This window comes from Triticum dicoccoides, chromosome 7A (assembly GCF_002162155.2).
Source record: "Triticum dicoccoides isolate Atlit2015 ecotype Zavitan chromosome 7A, WEW_v2.0, whole genome shotgun sequence".
Classification (NCBI taxonomy): Eukaryota; Viridiplantae; Streptophyta; class Magnoliopsida; order Poales; family Poaceae; genus Triticum; species Triticum dicoccoides.
The window spans coordinates 114,312,758-114,332,522 of record NC_041392.1 but is presented as its reverse complement, the minus strand read 5'-3'; the positions used below and the strand labels follow the sequence as shown (position 1 = coordinate 114,332,522).

Genomic DNA, 19,765 nt, shown 5'->3' with positions numbered 1-19,765 from the left:
GACCGCGAGTCGCGTCATGTAGCGCCCGCCTGTATGCAACCATCTCGGGCGTGGAAAAGCACGCCACCCAGCAGCCGTGCTCGCGATCAGTCGCCGTGGCCACGCTGTTGTTGTCGCTCGCCGGAGCCGGCGCCGCAGGCTGCGTCGCCTCAGACGCTCAGTAATCAGTATCTGTGCGTTGCCTTGGCGGTGTTCTCCTGCAGGTTGCTCAGTATCCGTGCCTTCCACCCTGCATCCGCCCAGATCAAGGCAGCACATGCTAGCCCGGTGGTGACCACCACGGCCAGGAGCAGCGTCCAAGAGACCAGCACCGATAGGCAGCACCGATACGCAGCATAGGTCAGTGCCGTTGGTAGCTGGTCGCTGGCTTGCTGCACGGCAGCACCGATACGCAGCATAGGCCAGTGTCGTTGGCGTACTGGCCCCCCTGCAGCGTGTTGATCTACTCGTGCTGCGATATTTCTCCTATGTGTTTGTTGTCGGAGACGTTGAGCAGCATGACGAAGGAGAGGCCGGAGAACAATTTTGGTACAAGATCCACCACAGCGAATTCTTTTTGCTATAATCTGGTTCAGTTACACGCCTAATAAATCGCTATAGCCTAGCCCTGTATATGTCGATCATGAGCAACTTGATAAAGCTATAATTTCATCTTTGGTTAACAATTGCACTCTTAAATTCTACTGTCAATGGAGTAAATCTAGACATGAATTGCAATCAAGATTAGTCATTGGATGTTCTCTCTTTCTTTGACCTTGATTAAGATTGTGTTATCAGGAAAAGGTAATTAGGTATCTCCCTTGCTGCATATTTTTGCAAATTATTCTATTTCAGATGACATAGCAATGTTGTTGAACATGCCTCTAAACAATACCTGCATAGGTGACCACGTTACGGCCAAGAGCAGTGGCCAAGAGGCCGTACTGAAATAGAGCTTCCCATCGACGTTTTTTGAACAAGCTCTCAAACTGAAGGTGCATAGTGTTGCTCCCACCCCTTTCTGTAACTAACTTATCGATGGGGCGCGGCATACCGCCGCGCAACATGGCTATTTCTCCGACAAGTATTTTCAAACGAAGGGGGTAGAAAATAACACCAGATGCAACTAGTGAATATTGGCTCAAATTAATAGGTAACTCAGAGGAAATTTACTCTTTCAACACTACATTCTACAACTCGAATAACCATTAACAACTCGAATGACTATTCATTAAAGAAAAAAGATTAATATTACCTTCAATTAATTGTCGCTCAAACAGATGTATTTAGCACTGAAATACGTCTAGATACACCCGTTTCAACAATAAACAATAATTAATATGAATCAGAGGAAGTAGTTAAAAATTATATATTACACAACTAATCTTACATAATGTCTCAACAAAAATTTGCAAAGGCCCTTTACCACTTCACAGGAACCAATTATGCAGGGAGCTCCACCAGAATATTGTAGACCAGAAGTGAATGTACTGTGTTTAATATTGTTCGAAATGTATCTATGTGCTTCATGTTCCCTGATATGCACCACACATGGTGAATATAAATGTCTAATTTTTGGTTGCTTCTAAGCATGACTTCCTTTATTGTGCCTACAACCTTACCCACATAGTTATTTAACTTCAAAGTGAAATTCATTGTATACAGCAAAGACAAAGATATCATGTATAAAGTATAAACACAGCGTATCGCCGGGGCGCGGCGCTGCGCGGGTATGCTAGTTATACACGGAACTGGAGCTAGCAGCTAGGTTGGAGACAAATCCATGCCGGCCATGGATCAAAAGAGTCAGAGCAAGTCTGCATCAAGATGTACACAAAACTGTCGGTGTTTCATTTACTGCATGTATGAAACTGCGAAGATTCTTTGGTTGTTCTCTAGCCCCAAGTCACCATTAGTCGACCTCGACCTTCGCCATCGGTTCCGCCTACTCGGAACATGCGTGTGCCACGTACGTACAACCTCCATTAAGCCCACGCAGCTGACACTGGGATTTCGTGTTTGCTATTAATGCAGTAAGGATCTACGTCCATTCTTGCGGCTGTCCTTATTTTTTCTCCTTATCTATGCTTCACTTACCCTAGTGAACATTCTACTACCTGACAGTTGACACTGACACCAGAAACCTTGTGGAAACTCACATGCCTGCCCCTGATTGGAGCCCTGGACACACTCGCCGAGTCGTGAGAATGAGGAGGTGTTTGTTTTCAGAGACTTTTTTGTGTAGGGACTAGAAAAAGTCTCTCTTAGACTTTTTTACCAAACGGGAGGGATTTTTTAGGAACTAAACTAGGCATTTGGGACTAAATGAAGAAGATTCTCAAGGAGAGTCTTTTTGGGACTTTTTGGGACTTTTCCAACAATGCTCTTTCATGCACCTATTGGCCCGCCACCCCATAATGTTGTTTGATTGTTATTTTTCTATATACTAGGGGCAACATGGTCATTTAATAACCTCTAGAAAAGGACTAGGGATTTTTTAGTCTATGGAAACAAACAGGGGGGAGTTTTTTAGAGACTTCAAATCTATTGTTTGGTTGGGGTAGTTAGAGCTAGGGAATAGGAATTGAAGGGGTACGAGACTTCAAATCTATTGTTTGGTTAGGGGGATTGGGAATTGATAAGGGAATAGTCATGGGACTTGAGACTCCAACTCCCATCATTTTATTAACAGGGGAGGGGGTGGGAGTTGGAAGGGAATTGTTTTAGTGAGTCAATCTTAGCCATTCATTATAACTTACGTTAATTTCACTTGTCTATTTCCTTGTCAATTCCCACGAACCAAACACGGGAATACAATTTTTCATCAAACTCTCACACATAATTTTTATCATGCGCCAAACAGAGGATTGGGAATAAAACGACTCATCCCATGTCTAATTTCAATATAACTCCCTACATTAAACTCCCATTCCCCTTTCCATTTTTTGTCAAACACGCTGTAGAGACTTTTTAGTTGGGATTAGAAAAAGTCCTAGGACTAAAGAACCAAACACCACCTGAGCCAAGAGACCGAAGATGATCGGTCAAGCGGCTGAGGGCGCCTTTTCTATGGCGCCACGCTTCTCGCTTTGCACCCAAGTGATTTCTTGAGGCTGCCAGATCTTAAAACTTTTGATTGCCACATATCTGATATCTTTCACACACACCAGACAGAGACAAGAGACAGAGAGGGAGAGAGGGAGACTTTGAGACTTTCGCTGCATTTCTAGAGAACTTGCTTGCATTACTATCGTCGGAGGATGAGGAGGATTATCCAGGAAATTTCGCCGCCGGCCACCATTGCCACTGTTCCACCTTTCACGTCGGTCCCCCCTGTACATACGCATCAACATACGTAGATGGCGGACAGTATATATACACGATGTAGGTGTACAGTACAGTCCTACCGTATCCACGGACGGACACAGTAAACTACACCGAATTAGTAAGGAAGAATGCCACCGCGCGCGCACATGGTGTGGCCGGCAGCAAGGCTTGTGCTCGTCCTCGTCACTTTGCTCACGCTTTGGAGCAGCGACGTTGCCGTTGCATCGCCGTTGGCGGCGTCGGTGCGGGTCGGCGTGGTGCTGGACCTGACGAGCGTGGGGAGGGAGAGGCGCGCTTGCATTTCCATGGCGTTGGACGACTTCCATGCCGCTCACGCCGGCTCCGGTGCCACGTGGATCGAGCTGCTCCTACGAGACTCGCGCGGGGATCTTGCCACGGCTGCACATGCTGGTAAAAGAATATACTTTTTTTTCGGTTTATAAGGCTTATCTCAAAATTTTAGTTTTTTCATTTTATAGAGCTCAATTTGATTGTTTCTCATCACAAGTTTAGATTTCAAGGTGTATTAAATAATTAAATGCAAGTATTAAGAGAAAATTGGCCAATGCATGTGCTTTATGCATGCATCCATTGTAATTAATACATTGGTAAACATAAACTTTTGAGAAAAATAAGAGCATTAATTGGGTGGTTTTACAAATTACAAAAAATATTGCACCACTCACCATCTATCTTGGTTGATGAGATTTTTGAATTGAGCCCTATAAACCGAAAAGGAGGGAGTACGTCGAACCCAAATATCTCTTTCTATTCGTCTTCGCTTCAACATATCTCGCTCCTGCACGTATCTCGTTCCTTGAGCTTAAATTCAAAGTTTTTTCTTTTCCATACAATCCAAATTTGGACTTAAATTTAAAGATGAGTAGATGACATACAAGTTCATTCAGTTCAAGTGAACTCGTAATCCCTTTTACTCAAAAAAAGTTCATTCAGTTCAATACACACACTTAATATCTCCGCAAAAAAACACATTTAATTTTCTGGGATCAATATCAAAGGATTTCATTCATATTAATGTTTTAGGACTATTTTTTTAGGAAAATGAGGTTTTTGTTTTTTGGCGAGAGATATTTTGGTTCAGTTCTTTTTGTTAAGAAAAGTTCTGTTTTTCCTTTGAGCAAAAGATTTTGGTTCGCTTCGTAAATCGATTGGGTCAGCCAAGTGCAATGTTGGCCCACGTAACGCACCAGCCTTTTAGGCCCCAGGCACCTTTTTTGACAATTGGGCCCAGGCACCTAGTAGTAGTACCACACTGCAGATACCCAAACACCCACTCGCTTCCGTCGTACAGCCGCCATAACCCCAGCACCGGCGGCGGCCTCAGCAGGCCACCCGCTCAATGTACAGACGCGCCGTACTCCCGCCCGGCGCCGAGATGCTACCACTGGCTATGGGCAACGGCTGCACCACCCACGGTCCCTCTGAGGCTCTGACCTCTGTTGACCCAGCGGACCGCCATGGCCTCCATCCTTGCTGCAGCTAGCGGCAAAGCCTCCTTAGCTCTCGCCCACAAGGTACTCTTTCTCGCGACTCCACTGGCTGGCTAGTGGGTACGGAGTGGCAGGGCAAAAAAATATTTCAAGTTATTTTTGTATGTACGGAAGTTAGGAAAGCCGAAAGAATCTGTTATGCCGATGCACGACATAACTCTAGAATATGGACGTGGCTAGGGAGCGCTGCTGCGTTCGTTTGTTGTCTAGAGCGCAACGATGTACACTAGAAAAGGAAATTGTTTCACAACATCCCGTAGCATACATGTGTGCCGATTGAATCAGCCTAAATCCTGTCCCCACATGCATTTATTTCGGAGTTTGAAAGTTGTAAAAGCCTTAACTTTTGATTCAAGCATCGAAATCCAGTTCCATTTTCATCGTCAGATTTCTGACGACGAGTTCTTCAAAACTAGATCTCATATGAGTAGGTTTCGTCAAACTTTTTTTGAGGGCAATTTTGGATGCAATGGAGGCAACTATAGTGCTATACGGAAGCAACTTCTTCTTTTTCGCCTAGTTGGACTGACTATTATGTTGGTTTGCGTAAAAACGAGAAAAAACACACAAAACATAAGGCATATTTAGTGCGACTTCACTGCACTATGTGTATCTGTGAGTTTTGTTAACATTATCCCAACTTGCCTATCATGACTGCTCAATTGCCTACTGTTGATACTTAGTTGCCTATAGTTGATGTTCAATTTACTATAAATGGTATAAATTGCCTATATTTATGTCTAGTTGACTGCTATCGGTAATTAGTTGCCTACAATTGCTTCGCAGTTGCCTAAATTTTCAAAATAGTTGCCTACAATATTATGAAGTTGTTTATCATTGTTTTTCTAAGTTGCCTACAAATACTCTGAAGTGGCCAAGATTCACCATCGTGTTATCTATCATAGCTAGCAATAACAAACACAAGAGCATCATCAGTAGACAACATCATAGTATTATAAGCCATTTAGAAACAAACGACGACATACGAGTATGAACAATAGGCAACTTAGAAGTACCGGTGAGGAAGTTAGGAGAGTGTTACATAAAATTAACTAGGACATAAAATGTAGTGAAGTTGCCTGCTTTTAGGACTGAAGTTGCCTCTTATCGAAGGAAAGTTACTTATGAAGGTGATGTGATATTATCTACCTCCATTTCGAAGTTGTTCTGTATTGTTAGTTGGTTGCTTATTGTTGCTAATTAGTTATTTTTAGGAGTGACGTTGATTCTATTTAGAACTAAAGTTGCCTCATCTAGAGTAAAAGTTGGTTTTGGAAAACAAAATCAAAGGAACATATCCATATGGGGTTTAGTTTTGACCTGGCTAGCCAACTCATGTGTTTCGCATCATTATATCTGAAGATTTTAATGATTTTCACATACTACTCGATCAAAAATTAAGAACTTGCATAGGTTTGCGGGAAATTGTCTAATCCGTCCCCTTGTCATTAACCCCTATGCAACTTCTTATCTAATAGTCGCGACCTGGCTAGCCCACAAATGCACGCTCCGTAGCGTTAGCAACTTATGTCCAAAGTCACCTATATATGAAACTAAGTTGTATGCAACTAAAGATGATGTTAAGCTACTAGCTAGTCATGGTAGCCATCTTAGGATATTGTTAGCCTGCCTTGAAAACTAAGTTGCCTACAATACTATGAACTTAGAGGCGAAGCTAGTTATGATAGACTACTTAATAGTTATGGTAGGAAACTTAAAGAGTGAAGGTAGTTAACTTGGTAGTCACGATAGTCAACTTCAAAGGGATTTTCGTTGATAGGCGATCATATACTACACATACCAAGAAGAAGTCGTTTTTTTATAGCACTAAAGTTGCCTCCGCAACATCTGAAGTTGCTTTAAAAAAATTTTGTCGAAACATATCAATATGAGATCTAGTTTTGAAGAACTCATCGCGACAAACACAATGGTGAAAACGGAATTGAAATTCGACACTCGAGTCAAAAGTTATAGATTTTAGAAAAATTTGAAGCTCCAAATAAATGCCTGCACGTGGGATCTTGCTGAATAGCGAGGCGGATGGGAACGTGAAGATGTGAGGGGACCAACTGACCAGGTACTTTTTCTATTGGACGTGGCTAGAGGGCGCACGAGCGCCAGTTGTTAGGATCGAGCGCTTTTCTAAATATGGAAGGAGCAATTGACGCGCCTGACGTGGTACACAAAAAAAGAATCTTGTCCCGACGTGCATTTATTGAGGATCCAAAATGTTTAAAAAATTGTAATTTTTGTTTTAAGCGTCGAAATCCAGTTTCGTTTTCACATTTGGGTTTCTCGCGATGAGTTCTTCAAAACTAGATCTCATATTGATAGGTTTCGTCGAACTTTTTTTTGAGGCAACTTTGGGTCTGATGAAGGCAACTTTAGTGGTATAAGAAGGAACTTCATTTTTTACCTAGCAGGCATGCCTATTAGGTTGGTTTGTGTAAAAACAAGAAAATCACACAAAACATGAGGCACCTTTAGTGCTACATATAAGCAACTTCATTGCACTATGTGTATGAATGGATTTTGCTAACATTATCACAACTTGCCGACCATGGTTGCTCAGGTGCCTATCGTGGATGCCGTGTTGCCTACAATGCTATGAAATTGGCCTATCATCGACGTCTAGTTACCTTCTATTGGTAATTAGTTACCTACCATTGCTGCTCAGTTGTCTAACTTTGCAAATTAGTTGCCTACAATATTATGAAGTTGCTTATCGTTGTATTTTTTAAGTTGCCCCAAAACACTATGAAGTTGCCTATTAATGATGCTTAGTTGACTGCCATTACTATTTTAGTTTCCTATAATATATTAAAAAGTTGTTCGTCAATGTTGCCAAGTTGCCTATATATGAAACTAAGTTGCTTACCACACTGAAAAGGTGTTATATGCAATTTCGGATAATGTTAGGCTACTCACTAGTCATGGCAGGCAACCTAGGATAACGTTAGGCTACCTCAGAAAGTAAGTTTCCTATAGCACTATCAACTTGGAGATGAAGGTAGCTATGGTAGAATACTTGTTGGTCATGGTAGAAAACTTTGAGATTGTTATGCACTCGAGTGACACACAAAAAAGTTAGCAAGTTTTGGGGTGTGTTTATACAACTACAATGCACTCACCAGACTACTCCTGTGTACTTTGAGTTAGTACCTAAAAAAAGCAACCACATATAGAAAAATATAAATTCACCATTGATGGGCTATTGGAGGCAAAACGAGGACAATAACTTTAAGATTGTTATGCACTCGAGTATCACACAAAAAAAAAGTTAGCAACTTTTAAGGTGTTTTCGTGCAACTCCAGTGCATTCAACAAGCAACTAATGTGTGTTTTTCATCATTATATCTGGAGATTTTAATGATTTTTGCTGACAACTCGTGCCAAAATTATGAACAACTTGTGTAGTTTTGCGGGCAACTATCTAATCCGCACCCTATGAAATTTCTCATCACCCCCTATGCAACTTCTCATCTGTCCTCACTTTTGCAACTAGTCAACACCCGCGACCTAGCTAGCTAACACACGCGCGTTCATTAGCGTAGGCTGGTAGACTACCCCAGAAAAGGTAAGAAAAAAGCTGTCATACCATCCATCCCCACATAGTTCGGAATTTGGATCACGATAGAAACCTTAGATCCCACAAAAACTTTTCGACATTGTCACTTATGTCCCTTGATGGACGACTTTCATAGTATTTTATGCAATTGGGGATCATTCGTAGGCAACTTCGTAGCAATATAGACAACTTGGTTTCTGAGGCTGACAACTTAGAAGCCATGTTAGACAACTTTCCACTCTACGGTAAACAAGTTTCACAGTATCATTGGCAAGTAAACTATCTACAAATTAGTTTTCGATGTATGCAACTTAGCAACCATGGTAACAATCTATTAGACTACTACGCACAACTATTAGTAGGCTACTAGATGAATTCACAAATACACACGATGCAATTCATCTAGCACCAAAGTTGCTCCTATTTAGCACTAAAGTTGCCTCATTTAGCATCGAAGTTGCTTTTGAAAAAAAAAACTTCAAAACATATTCATATGGGATCTTGTTTTGAAGCGTTTGTCATGGGGAACCCAACGGTGAAAACCGATCATCATTCCAACACGTGGTTTGAAAGTTATAGCTTTTTGAATTTTTCTCATACTGGAATTAATGCATGTTACGTCATCATTGCATTGACGTGTTTGATCAGACCACATGGAGAAAAATCAACGCATTGTTGTGGAGGAATCTTTTCATATATAGAATGGATGGGTGGGAATTTTTTTCCAAATCTGGGTGATGATTGTGTGGGTCACGAGCCATCGAATGACTGCAGCGCGTGCGCTTGACTTCGCTAGAGAGCGCAGCTGCACTTTTAAGCATTCAGGTTTTCTATTTCGTCAGGTATCGTCTTTTGAAACACAGGGACTAATAGCAATGCAATCGGATTAAGAAAACTAAGATCGGACGACTTAAACGGATGCGCTTGCTCCAACCAAATGAGAAAAATTCACTGTAGGTCACAAAACTTGAGCCGGCTGACACTTAAGTACCACTACTTCAAAATACCTGAAATACAGTCCATCTACTTGCGCAGGGGGTTCACTTTGGTCCATATATACGATTAGAGCTACGTATTTGCTGACTTGGCCGAGTCAGCCGTTGCCAGCTGTGCTTTGACCGCCACTTGTGCAGCACCTCTCGGGGGGGGGGGGGCGTTAATACTAGATGGCTGGAGGGTTTTTTTGCAAATGCGCGCACCTGGTCGGACTGCACCGGGTCGCTCCTGTCTCCTCCCTCCCGCAACCCACCTGGTCGCCCTGCCTTATCCCCTCTCGCTCTCCGCTTCCTCTCCTCCGAACCCTAGCCAACTCCCGTCCGCGCCGCCTCCATCGCCTTCCGCCGCCGTAGCCATTGCCGACGCCCTCCTCCGCCTCCTCTGTCTCCTCCTTCATGTCGTCTTCCAGCTCCATCCGCTCAGCGCTGCATGGCCGCTCCGTTGCTGTACCACTGATCGGGTGCCCGGATTGCGGCGAGCAGGTGAGGTTCTACCGGTCTAGCACCGATGAGCACGATGGATGGATCTTCTACAAGTGCGTGAACCACCATGTAAGTGCCAGTTCAGTAGATTCATGCCGTGTCAGCTCACTTTAGTAATGAAGCAGAGCAGCTGGTTAACTAATGCAGTAGTTTAGAGCAATGCAGTAGTTGAATCATTAAATCTGTAATTTTCTAGAGTTGGTTAACTAATTTTGCCACTGATTAATCAGGTCACTTGTGATCTCTGGCACTGGGAGCTTGAGTATGTGCAGCATCTGGTTGAAACAAGGCTTCTGGTTGGTGATGCTGTTGTAGATGCAATTGGTGCTATTGAGGACAAGAGGGAAGAGCTTGAGAGGCAGAGGACTGAATCAATGGCAGGCAGAGGCACAGCTGGAAGGGTCATGGCTGGAAGAGGCAGGGCTGGAAGACATAATTATGGCAGCTCCAGTGAGAATAAGTATGCTACCAAGCAACAAATTGCTATGCTTTTAGGGTTAGGCAGAGAGATTTTGATGCTGCTGAAGCTGATGATTGGTTTTGTTATAGTGCTTTGTGTGATGTGTTTCACCTTAGTTATGAAGAAGTGAAGTGTTGTTAATTCAGTAGGTGTAGGTGTGTAAACTGAGCATACTAAAATGGTTGCTTTTGTTTGCTCAGTAATGCTTAGTTGTAATGGTTGTTGTAATGGATAATATGTCACTAATGTGAAGCCTTCTTGACCTACTTGCTTTGAAATGCTAGACCTAATTGCTTTGAAAAAACTGACAGATGTATTTCATGTCAGAAGTGTAGTTAAACTAATTCTGACAGAATATTTGCAGTTCACTGAATTTTTATAGTTAACTGAATTTAGTTTGCAAAGTTAAACTCATTGTAGTTAACCTCATTGCTTTCAAATTAATTACTGTACTGAACTAACTTTGCAAACTTTGTAAACTAATTGCTGTACTAAATGAAGTAAGTGAATCTCAGCACAACTGAACTCAAAAGCAAGCATGTACTTGCACCTACTGCAAACACCCACCCACACAACTTGCACTCTACATGTAGCTTTGGTCCACCAATCGACCACCACCACCAGATCCCCTTCTTCTTCCTCATCTTTCATCTTCAAGTTCGTGCACCACCAGATCCCTTCTCTCCTCTGTCCAATAGCCCCAACAGATCCCCTTGTCATCTTCAGCTAGCAGGAACCATGGTGTCCTGGGATGATCTTCCCAGTTCTTCTGAAGATGACTCTGTGACCAGCAAGGTTAGTGTGCTCCTTAATCTCACACAAATCCAGTCTAGGGTTTCTCAGCTAGGGTTTCTCTCTCAATTGATTCCAAATGTCTCTCTTTTGTTTAGCCACCTGCCACAATATCCTGTGAGGAATGGAGTGGCTTGGCTACAGATCTGCCTAGCTTTAGATGTGGGCATGGATCTTTGTGTGAGAAGAATGTGGCATTTGAATCTGTTGATACTGGAAGAAGGTTTCTAGCTTGTGCACAAAAGGTTAGTAATTTTTTTGCATTTTGCACTATTAAACATTTTTCTCTTTGTAGTATGTCTTAAGTTCCATCATCAGGCACAGTACTGAATACTGGCAGTTAACTGAATCTCTTTTTTGTATGTTCTAAATTGTTAGGAAGTACCCAAATGCAGATATATTGAGTGGGCTGACCCTGAGTGGCCTGATGCTCTGAAGATGCGCCTAGCTACTATATGGACCATGTATGAAGAGGAGAAAAAACAGAGGCTCAGACAGAATATTGTGAGTGCTGAAGAAAATTTGAAGGTTCTTGAAGAGAAGAAGAAGAAGATGGAGAATGAGTTGAGGCATTTCAAGCTTGATTTTGCTAAGATGGTGGCTGAGAAGGAGCAGGCAATGAGCCAACTAGGCAGCACACAACTTACTCTGACTGATCTAAAGGAAGAACTTGAGAAGAAGAAGATTGCAGACAAGTTAGTAACCAACATTCACCAGGTATTCAGGGTTAAAGCAGAGAAAGAGAGGGACCAAGCAGTGCAAGAGAGGGATGACTTGAAGCATGAGAAAAGGAAGCTTGAGTACATGATTTATGACCTATTCAAACACAAAGAGGCCACCAAGGAGAAGATAAGGAAGCTGAAGGGCATACTGAATGAATTTGATTGAATCTGTGTCATTGTAAAAAAAACCACTTTGTATCTTTCCTCGTGGATCTGTGTCAACTAAATTGTGTTAAGATAAGATATTGAAGTTGAAGTGGGTTACGATAAGAAACTGAAGTTGGTTCAGATAAGAAAATGAAGTTAACTGTCTCTGTCTTATATGACTGAATTTGCCTGAATTTATATGCCTGCAGTTGCTATTTTATATGACTGAATTTGTCTGAATTTATATGTCTGCAGTAGCTGTTTTATATGACTGAATTTGTATGCCTGTAACAATTTTTTCTTAAAGAAAAAAATTACACAAAAATAGTTTTGCCTAGGTCTCGAACCCAGGACCTGTGGTATTGAACGTTGGTGGCAATGCTAGTGTTGTAATTAGTAGTGCTTTGATCAGGGGCAGGTACTAACCTACCTATTTAGCAGTTGCTAATAGCCCAATGGCTCACACCTCTTCCGTTTCCTTGTCTGCTCTTTAAGCCCACCACCCACCGCTCCACTCTCCACTCTTCACTCAGTCCACCGCGTCGCCATGGTTACCCCGCACCAAACCCCCACGAAGCCGTCAAGAAAACCCTCGCCGCCGACCACCACACCGCCGCCGCGGACATGGAGAACAGCCCCGCATGGAAGCGAGTCATCGATGACCTCGCAGACGACGACAAGGCGATGCGCACAGACCTGACGGAGATCGGGAAGTGGTTCCCCAGCATTGGGATGCTGCGTCGCCATGTGCGTGGCCTCCTGAAGGTGATGACCGACGACGAGCTAGACCGCGCCTGCGACGACCCCCAAGGTATCCCTCCTGCGCTCATCCTCCGCTTCGCGATGCAGGAGACGTGCTCCGACGACCCGGGGCAGCGAGCCCGGTGGTGGATGTACCGGTCCGCCACCACACCGCGCCAGCCGGATCCGTTGCGCGTTGGCTCACGAACGGAGCGCGTCCACAACGTCGACCTGGCCGTCCCCGCGCCTGTCAACACGGCGTACTGGGACCACTACCAGCTCGACCGTCTCGGGCGTGACGACGTCTCGGAGTACATCTCCTCCGAGTCGGAGTACAACTCTGGCTCCGACGAAGACTCTGGCTACGCCGCCGACTCGTCCTAGTCGACTGGCTGGGAGGAGCCGGAGGTGATTCTCCTCTCTGACAACGAGTCGGAGGTCAAGGTCGCGGCGCCCGTCGTCCCCGAGCAGGAGGTCCAGATGATGGTGCCCGTTGCTAGGGAGGGTGACAAGCACCACCCCATTGACATCGAGCTTCTTCTAGATGTTCCTGACATCGTCAAGCAGGAGGTGGAGGTGGTGTTGGCCCTTCAAGCACAGGTGGACGTCACAGCGCAGCAAGAAAGGAAGAAGAAGAGGAAGGTGGCAGCTGGCATGGAGGTTCTCCTCTCGGAGCGCCTCCAGAAGTTGAAGAACTGAAGATGATGCAGTTGCAGTAGAAGGCATGAAGAAGATGCAGTTCCAGTAGTTAGGTATGCTGAAATATACAGATTTTCAGCATATAAGTTATAAAATATTAGTTTGTTAGGTGTGCTTGTATATTAAGCACATAAGTTATTTGTAATTTCTGTCTGTTGAACTATGTTGAACTGGTTGTTGATGCTATATAAGTGTTGAACTGGCTGTGATGCTATATATGTGCTGAACTGTGTTGATGCAAAAGTGGCAGTAATCCAAAAGTGTTTTGTTGGTATGTAATGGTGTTGATGCAGTCTTGTTGCTATATAAGGCAACAATCCGAAATTCTCTTGTTGCTATATAAGGCAATAATTCTAAAAGAAGTAGCTGCTAAGGTTTTGAATCTTAACTGAATTTTTGTCTGAATCTTTATCTTAACTGAATTCTGTCTTAACTGAATTCTGTCTTAACTAAATTCAGACAACTGTTAAGATTCAGTTAACTATAATCAAATCAGTTAGCTTTTCAAACTCAATTCAGACAACTGTAAAAAATCTGTTAGCTTTTCAAACTAAATTCAGATATCTTTGCAAACTACATTTGGTCAACTGTAAAAATTCAGATAACTTTGAATCGAGTGAACTGTAAAAATTCAGTTAAGTAGGTTGGAGGGGAGTGGAAATATACTAAGTATGTTGTCAAGTAACACTTGAGCAAAGCACCGTTCCTATCACACTAGCATTGCACCCTGTTTATCACACCACAGGTCCTAGGTTCGACACCAGGCCAACCTTTTTTGTTTTAATTTTTTAATTTTATGCAGTCAATTATCTATACTCCAATAGTGAATAAATCAATGAACTCCAACTGAATAATAAAGCCACTGAACTCCAACAGTTTTCATTTGAGTTCTCTTTTCATTTTGAACTCCAACAGTTTAACTTTTGAATGGCAGTATGAAGCCACTGAATCTTCACATTTCCAACAGTTCAAAGAGTCTCATTGTAGTTTTTGCCAAAATATTACAAGTGCAAAAGCACTGAATCATCCCAACTCCAACAGTTTCAAAGAGTCTCATTCAAGTTTTTTGCCAAAAAATTACAAGTGCAAAAGCACTGAATCATCTAAACTCATCAAACATGTTCACTCTCTTCGGCTTCTTGGGCACATGTCCACTTGGTCCTGCCTGCTTCCTCTGCTCAGCTCTTAATCTCTTGGCCTCTTCTTGTTGTATCTTCTTTGCTTCTTGATCTTCTTTTCTCTTCAGTGCTGCCATAGCTCTATTTGCTTCTTGATCTTCTTTTCTCTTCAGTGCTGCCTCTGCTTTAGCTGCCATTGCTTCAAGGGCTCTGGCCTCCTTCTCTTCTTGCAATGCAGCTTTTCTTGCTTCTGCAGCTTCCTTCCTTGCTGCAGATTCCAAAGCTTTCTTCTCTTGTGCTGCTCTTCTTCTTCTTTGTGAAGACTCTGCTTTCCTCCTTGCAATTTCTTGCCTTTTTGCTTCTGCCTCCTCTGTTTTCTTCTCTGCCATCTCATTCATGGCCTCAAGTGCTGCATCTCTCCTGGCTGCCATCTGTCTTTCTTTGTCTCTCTTCATCTTCAGCAACTTCATGGTCAGGTTGCCTTCATTTGTAGCTGTTGTTGTCTGTGCTGCAGTATGAAAACTGGATGCATTTGAGATGAATGAGGAATCTGGCAAAATGATTTCAGGTTTTTCTCTAGGAACAGGTCTGGATTGTTGCATCCTATGAAGCATTGTAAATCCAAAGTCCTGCACCTGTACAAAACAAACATCACATGAAAACATCAATACAACAAAATGACTGGACAAAAGAGGTCAAAATTAAGGGACAAAAGTGGAGAATTTGCCTGAAAAACAACTGGTGCATCTGCTCCATCATCTTGTGACAATGACCTCATCATCTTGTGTGACAATGACCTCCTCATGTGTATCATGGCCATCAACATGGGCCTCCTCATGTGTAACTTGGCCATCAACATGGACCTCCTCCTGTGTAAGTTGACCATCCTTTTGTGTGACCTGAACCTCCTCCTGTGTACCTTGGCCATCATCTTGTTGTGCCAAAACAATTTCATCATCTGACACATCATCAGGAATGGCCCTTGGACCCCTTCTTGTTGTTCTCTCTGCTAGATTTGGCAAAATGCCAGCCTTTTTGAGATTACATCCTTTGATGTTGTGGCCTGTTTCATGGTAGTATGAACATGTTATTGTGATTTCATGTCTGCTCATCACCTTGGTCCCATTTTTCTTTTCAATCTCATAAGGCTTCTTTCTCCTACTTTTGTTTGAAGGCCTCCCTACTTTTTTTTCAAAGACAGGTGGCTTGATTTCACAGCCATTCATCTTCTGCCACTCACTCCTATCTCTGCAAGGCTTGATAATGGGTTTGTATGCTAGCTTGAATGCTTCTATACTGTAACAGGAGTGCACCAAACTCTCAGGATCAATCCTCTCATGTCTGCAGCATGCAATTGCATGGTGACATGGAACTCCACTAAGATCCCACCTTTTGCATGTACAGCTTTCTTCCTTCAGGTCAACAATGTATGTCCTGTTCCTGTTGTCAACCTGAAAGATGCCATCACCAGCCCCTGAAACCATGCATGTAGCTGACAGCTCTATATTCTTCTCAATTCTTTTCCTAATTTTTGGGCATATTGAGCCAGGCCAGGTCTCTGCCTCTTTTCTTTTGTTGTAGAACCTGACCATGAGCTGTGTTTTGATCTTGTCAATCATTGATCTGAGATGCATCTCCCTAGCCTCAAGAATATATTTGTTGAAAACCTCACAGTTGTTGTTCAGAAGGATATCACACTTGACCAATTCTCTTTGGAAGCCCCTAACTCAAGTGTTGGGTGGTAGCTGCTCAAGCCACTTATATGCTTCTAGGCTTATAACCTTCATTTCCTCCATGCTTGCAGCCCATAGTTCTGGTGTTATGCTCCTTGCACACTTCCCATAGCTGGTTTTTAAGAACATCTCCTTTGTGTGTTTGCTGAAAATTCTGCCATATATGCCTAACACAGTGTCTGTGCTCTACATCAGGAAAGTGCTGCCTCACTCCCTTGATCAGGCCCTTTTGCTTGTCTGACATTATAGTCCATGGGTCTGTGTTTACAATTCCCAAGTCACTCTTCAGATTTGACAGAAACCATTTCCATGTGTCAGTGTTCTCTACCTCAACAACTGCAAAAGCTAGAGAGTAAATGCAGTCATTAGGATCCATGCCAACAGCACACAGCATAACACCTCCATACTTTGTCTTCAGGTGGCATCCATCCAAACAAATGACATGCCTACAAGCTTGCATGAAACCCCTTTTGCAGGCATCCAGAGAGAAATAACAACTTGCAAATATGCCATTACTGACACCCACATAGAAAGAACTCCCTGGGTTTGATCTTCTGAATTCTTGTGCATAATCCCACATGTTGTTGTACTGCTCCAACTCATATCCTTCAATAACTTTCTTCACTAACCTCTTAGCCCTTCTAAGCTTGCTTCTTGTTGCTGTCATGTTCCAATCTTTCTGAACCACCCTTGCAAAAAAATTCATGTTCATGTTTTCATCTGCTCTGAAAGAATCAAGATATTTTCCAGTCATAAAAGGAGCAGTGAATGACTTAACACACCATTTATTTATGCATGTATGCTTTGGGTTGTATTTCTTGATCATGACGCAGTTGATTCTCCCATCAAATGATGCAGACAAGGTCCAAGGGCACCCATCTTCACAAATGGCATTCGGTCTTTTCCTATAATTTCTAGGGCACCTAATGTCATCTCTCTCCTGACAGCTGTACTCTTTGATAGCTTTCCTAAGGAACTCAACAGATCCAAAGGTCTGGCCTACTTGAAACTGTGGTTTAGTCAGGTCTTCCTCTCTAAAACTTTTGAAATTCAGCTTCACCTTATCTTCATCAGAGGATGGCAGACAAATATCCACATCTTCAGTATGATCATCAACTTCTTCTTGGACTGCTGTTCTTTTGCCCTTCTCACAATCAACATGTTTGTCAAACAAGTCATCATCATCCTGCAGATCAATGTGTGAATCAACAATTTGTGGAATATAATCTTCATCTGAATCCTGCACTACTGTGTCTGCTGCATCCATGTTCAAAAACCTGCAGGATTTCCTTGCCCTAAACCCAAACTGAGATGAAAGGTAAGTAGTTCCAGGCTGGGGTGGACTTGGTATGAAATCATCTTCTTCTGACTCTGCTCCACTTTCTAACTCTGCTTCATCTTTCTCATGCTCTTGATCAAAATCATGCTCTTGATCATGCTGAGCCAGCTCATGTTCCACTAGAGTGAGCTGATCCTGCTCCTCTTGCAACTGCTGTGTCTGCTCTGCTTGCTACTGGTGGGCATTCTCCTTCTTTGGCCTAGTGCCACTGAACCTGACAATTGGTGGATCCTCATCATCAGAGTGGACTTGAACAACAGAAATATATGATCTCATGCTCTCATCATGATCAAGAAATATCTGTTGGAAGTGGTTGCCATTTAGAACACAATCCTTCATGTTTTCTGTCATAGTGTTGTCCCCTATCTTGATCTCTCTTAATCCATTCTTATACACTGTCAATCCAGGAACACACCAATAAGCCCTGATCCTGCCCTCAAACTCATATCCAATTTCCTCCACTAGACTGGCAACAACATTAGGTGTCCGATTATCTATGTCACAATAATCATACCAAATGGAGTGACCTTTGTGATAACCCCTATGCTTGCCAGCACACAGAAAGTAGCCACCATGTATGACCTCAATAGAGAAGTGGTTGCTTAAGTGACCTGCAAAACAATCAAGTTGAAAAAGTTCAGACATTTCAGACTACAGAGAGATTCAGACATTTCAGACTACAGTTCAAAGATTCAGACCTTTTTACTTTTTCAGAAAGAAAAACATAGATTCATGGCTCCAATTAACAAATGTATGATCTTACAGGTCGAAAAGCAACCATCTTTGGTCAATCTGACACAATGTAATTGCAAATTACAATAATTTTTGGTCCAATTAGCACTCTGACACTAAGAGCAAACTTTACTGCTTAAACCCTAGACCCCTGGACCAATGAAAAATTGGGGGGAGAAAGAACCATAACCACTCCAGACTCTGCAAACATGGCCAAACCCTAGCTCCATGAAGCAGCCCTATTTTTGGCCTGTTAGAAAGATCTTCACAAACTGCTAAAAGCCTACCACCCCACACCCAATCCGTCAGAGAGTAGAACGAATGGCCAAACCCTAGCTCCTACGTGCAATTGATGCGGCCAAGAACTCTTTACGGGAGCTAAATTGCACAGATCGAGCAAAGGAGCTGCTGGCGATGGCGACGTACCATACATGGGCGGCGAGGCATCATCACGGCGACGCGAAGGAGCAAGAGGCACGTCACGCAGGCCCCTCCCGAACGGCGCAGACGGCGGCGGCTCAGCGTCCGACAACGTGCTCATGGAGCCGTCGTCGACGCCAACGACGTCCGACCTCAGCAGCGACGATGAGCAGAGAGGGTGCGGGAGCAGAGAGGTTGCGGGAGGGAGGAGCAAGGAGCGACCCAGTGCGGTCCGACCAGGTGCGGGCCGTTTAATGACCAGGTGGGGTTCGGTCCGACCAGGTGCGCGCATTTGCAAAAAAAAACCTCCAGACATCTAGTATTAACGCCCCCCGACAGGTGTTGCACAAGTGGCAGTCAAAGCACAGCTGGCAACGGCTGACTCGGCCAAGTCAGCAAATACGTAGCTCCAATCGTATATACGGACCAAAGTGAACCCCCTGCGCAAGTAGATGGACTGTATTTCGGGTATTTTGAAGTAGTGGTACTTAAGTGTCAGCCATCTCAAGTTTTGTGACCTGTGGTGAATTTTTCTGTTAAATTCTTGCTGTTCCAAGAATTTATCTGTTAAATTCAGTCTTTTCCTATCAATTCTTTCTCTTAAATTCATCAAAGTGAGTGACCTATGTTAAATTCTTGCTGTTCAAAATGATGTTCCTTTTATCTTGTTGTCATGATTTCTATCTGCAATCTCCATGTATCCTTGCTCTTCAGAAGGATGTGCAATTTTAGATTCCTGAAAATGCAAGTTAACTCAAAGTACGAGTACTGACGAAATTATATGCAATTTTTTTGCCATTTCTAAGCATGAGTAATTTTTGAAGTGTGATGATGCTTTTTGAAATGCAAATGCAAATTCAGCTCTGACACTATGCAAATATAAAGCATATGTTAAATTCTTGCTGTTCAAAATGATGTTCCTTTTACCTTGTTGTCATGATTTCTATCTGCAATCTCCATGTATCCTTGCTCTTCAGAAGGATGTGCAATTTTAGATTC

At 43.0% G+C, this 19,765-nt stretch overlaps 1 protein-coding gene across 1 annotated transcript; it reads left to right on the top strand.

Moving 5' to 3' along the window:
* The first annotated feature begins 9,592 nt into the window (after positions 1-9,592).
* Positions 9,593-12,003, top strand: LOC119333227. The gene is made up of 5 exons (XM_037606201.1): positions 9,593-9,932; positions 10,094-10,359; positions 10,917-11,118; positions 11,214-11,360; positions 11,644-12,003. The coding sequence occupies exons 1-5, from the start codon at positions 9,777-9,779 to the stop codon at positions 12,001-12,003; spliced, it is 1,131 nt and encodes a 376-aa protein (XP_037462098.1). The 5' UTR covers positions 9,593-9,776.
* Positions 12,004-19,765: the final 7,762 nt, after the last annotated feature.

Bases quoted from the DNA above. Each gene is read 5' to 3' on its own strand.
- LOC119333227 (XM_037606201.1), top strand. From the start codon at position 9,777: ATGTCGTCTTCCAGCTCCATCCGCTCAGCGCTGCATGGCCGCTCCGTT. The intron at 9,933-10,093 runs GTAAGTGCCAGT...CTGATTAATCAG, and splicing joins ACAAGTGCGTGAACCACCAT to GTCACTTGTGATCTCTGGCA. The intron at 11,119-11,213 runs GTTAGTGTGCTC...TCTTTTGTTTAG, and splicing joins ATGACTCTGTGACCAGCAAG to CCACCTGCCACAATATCCTG.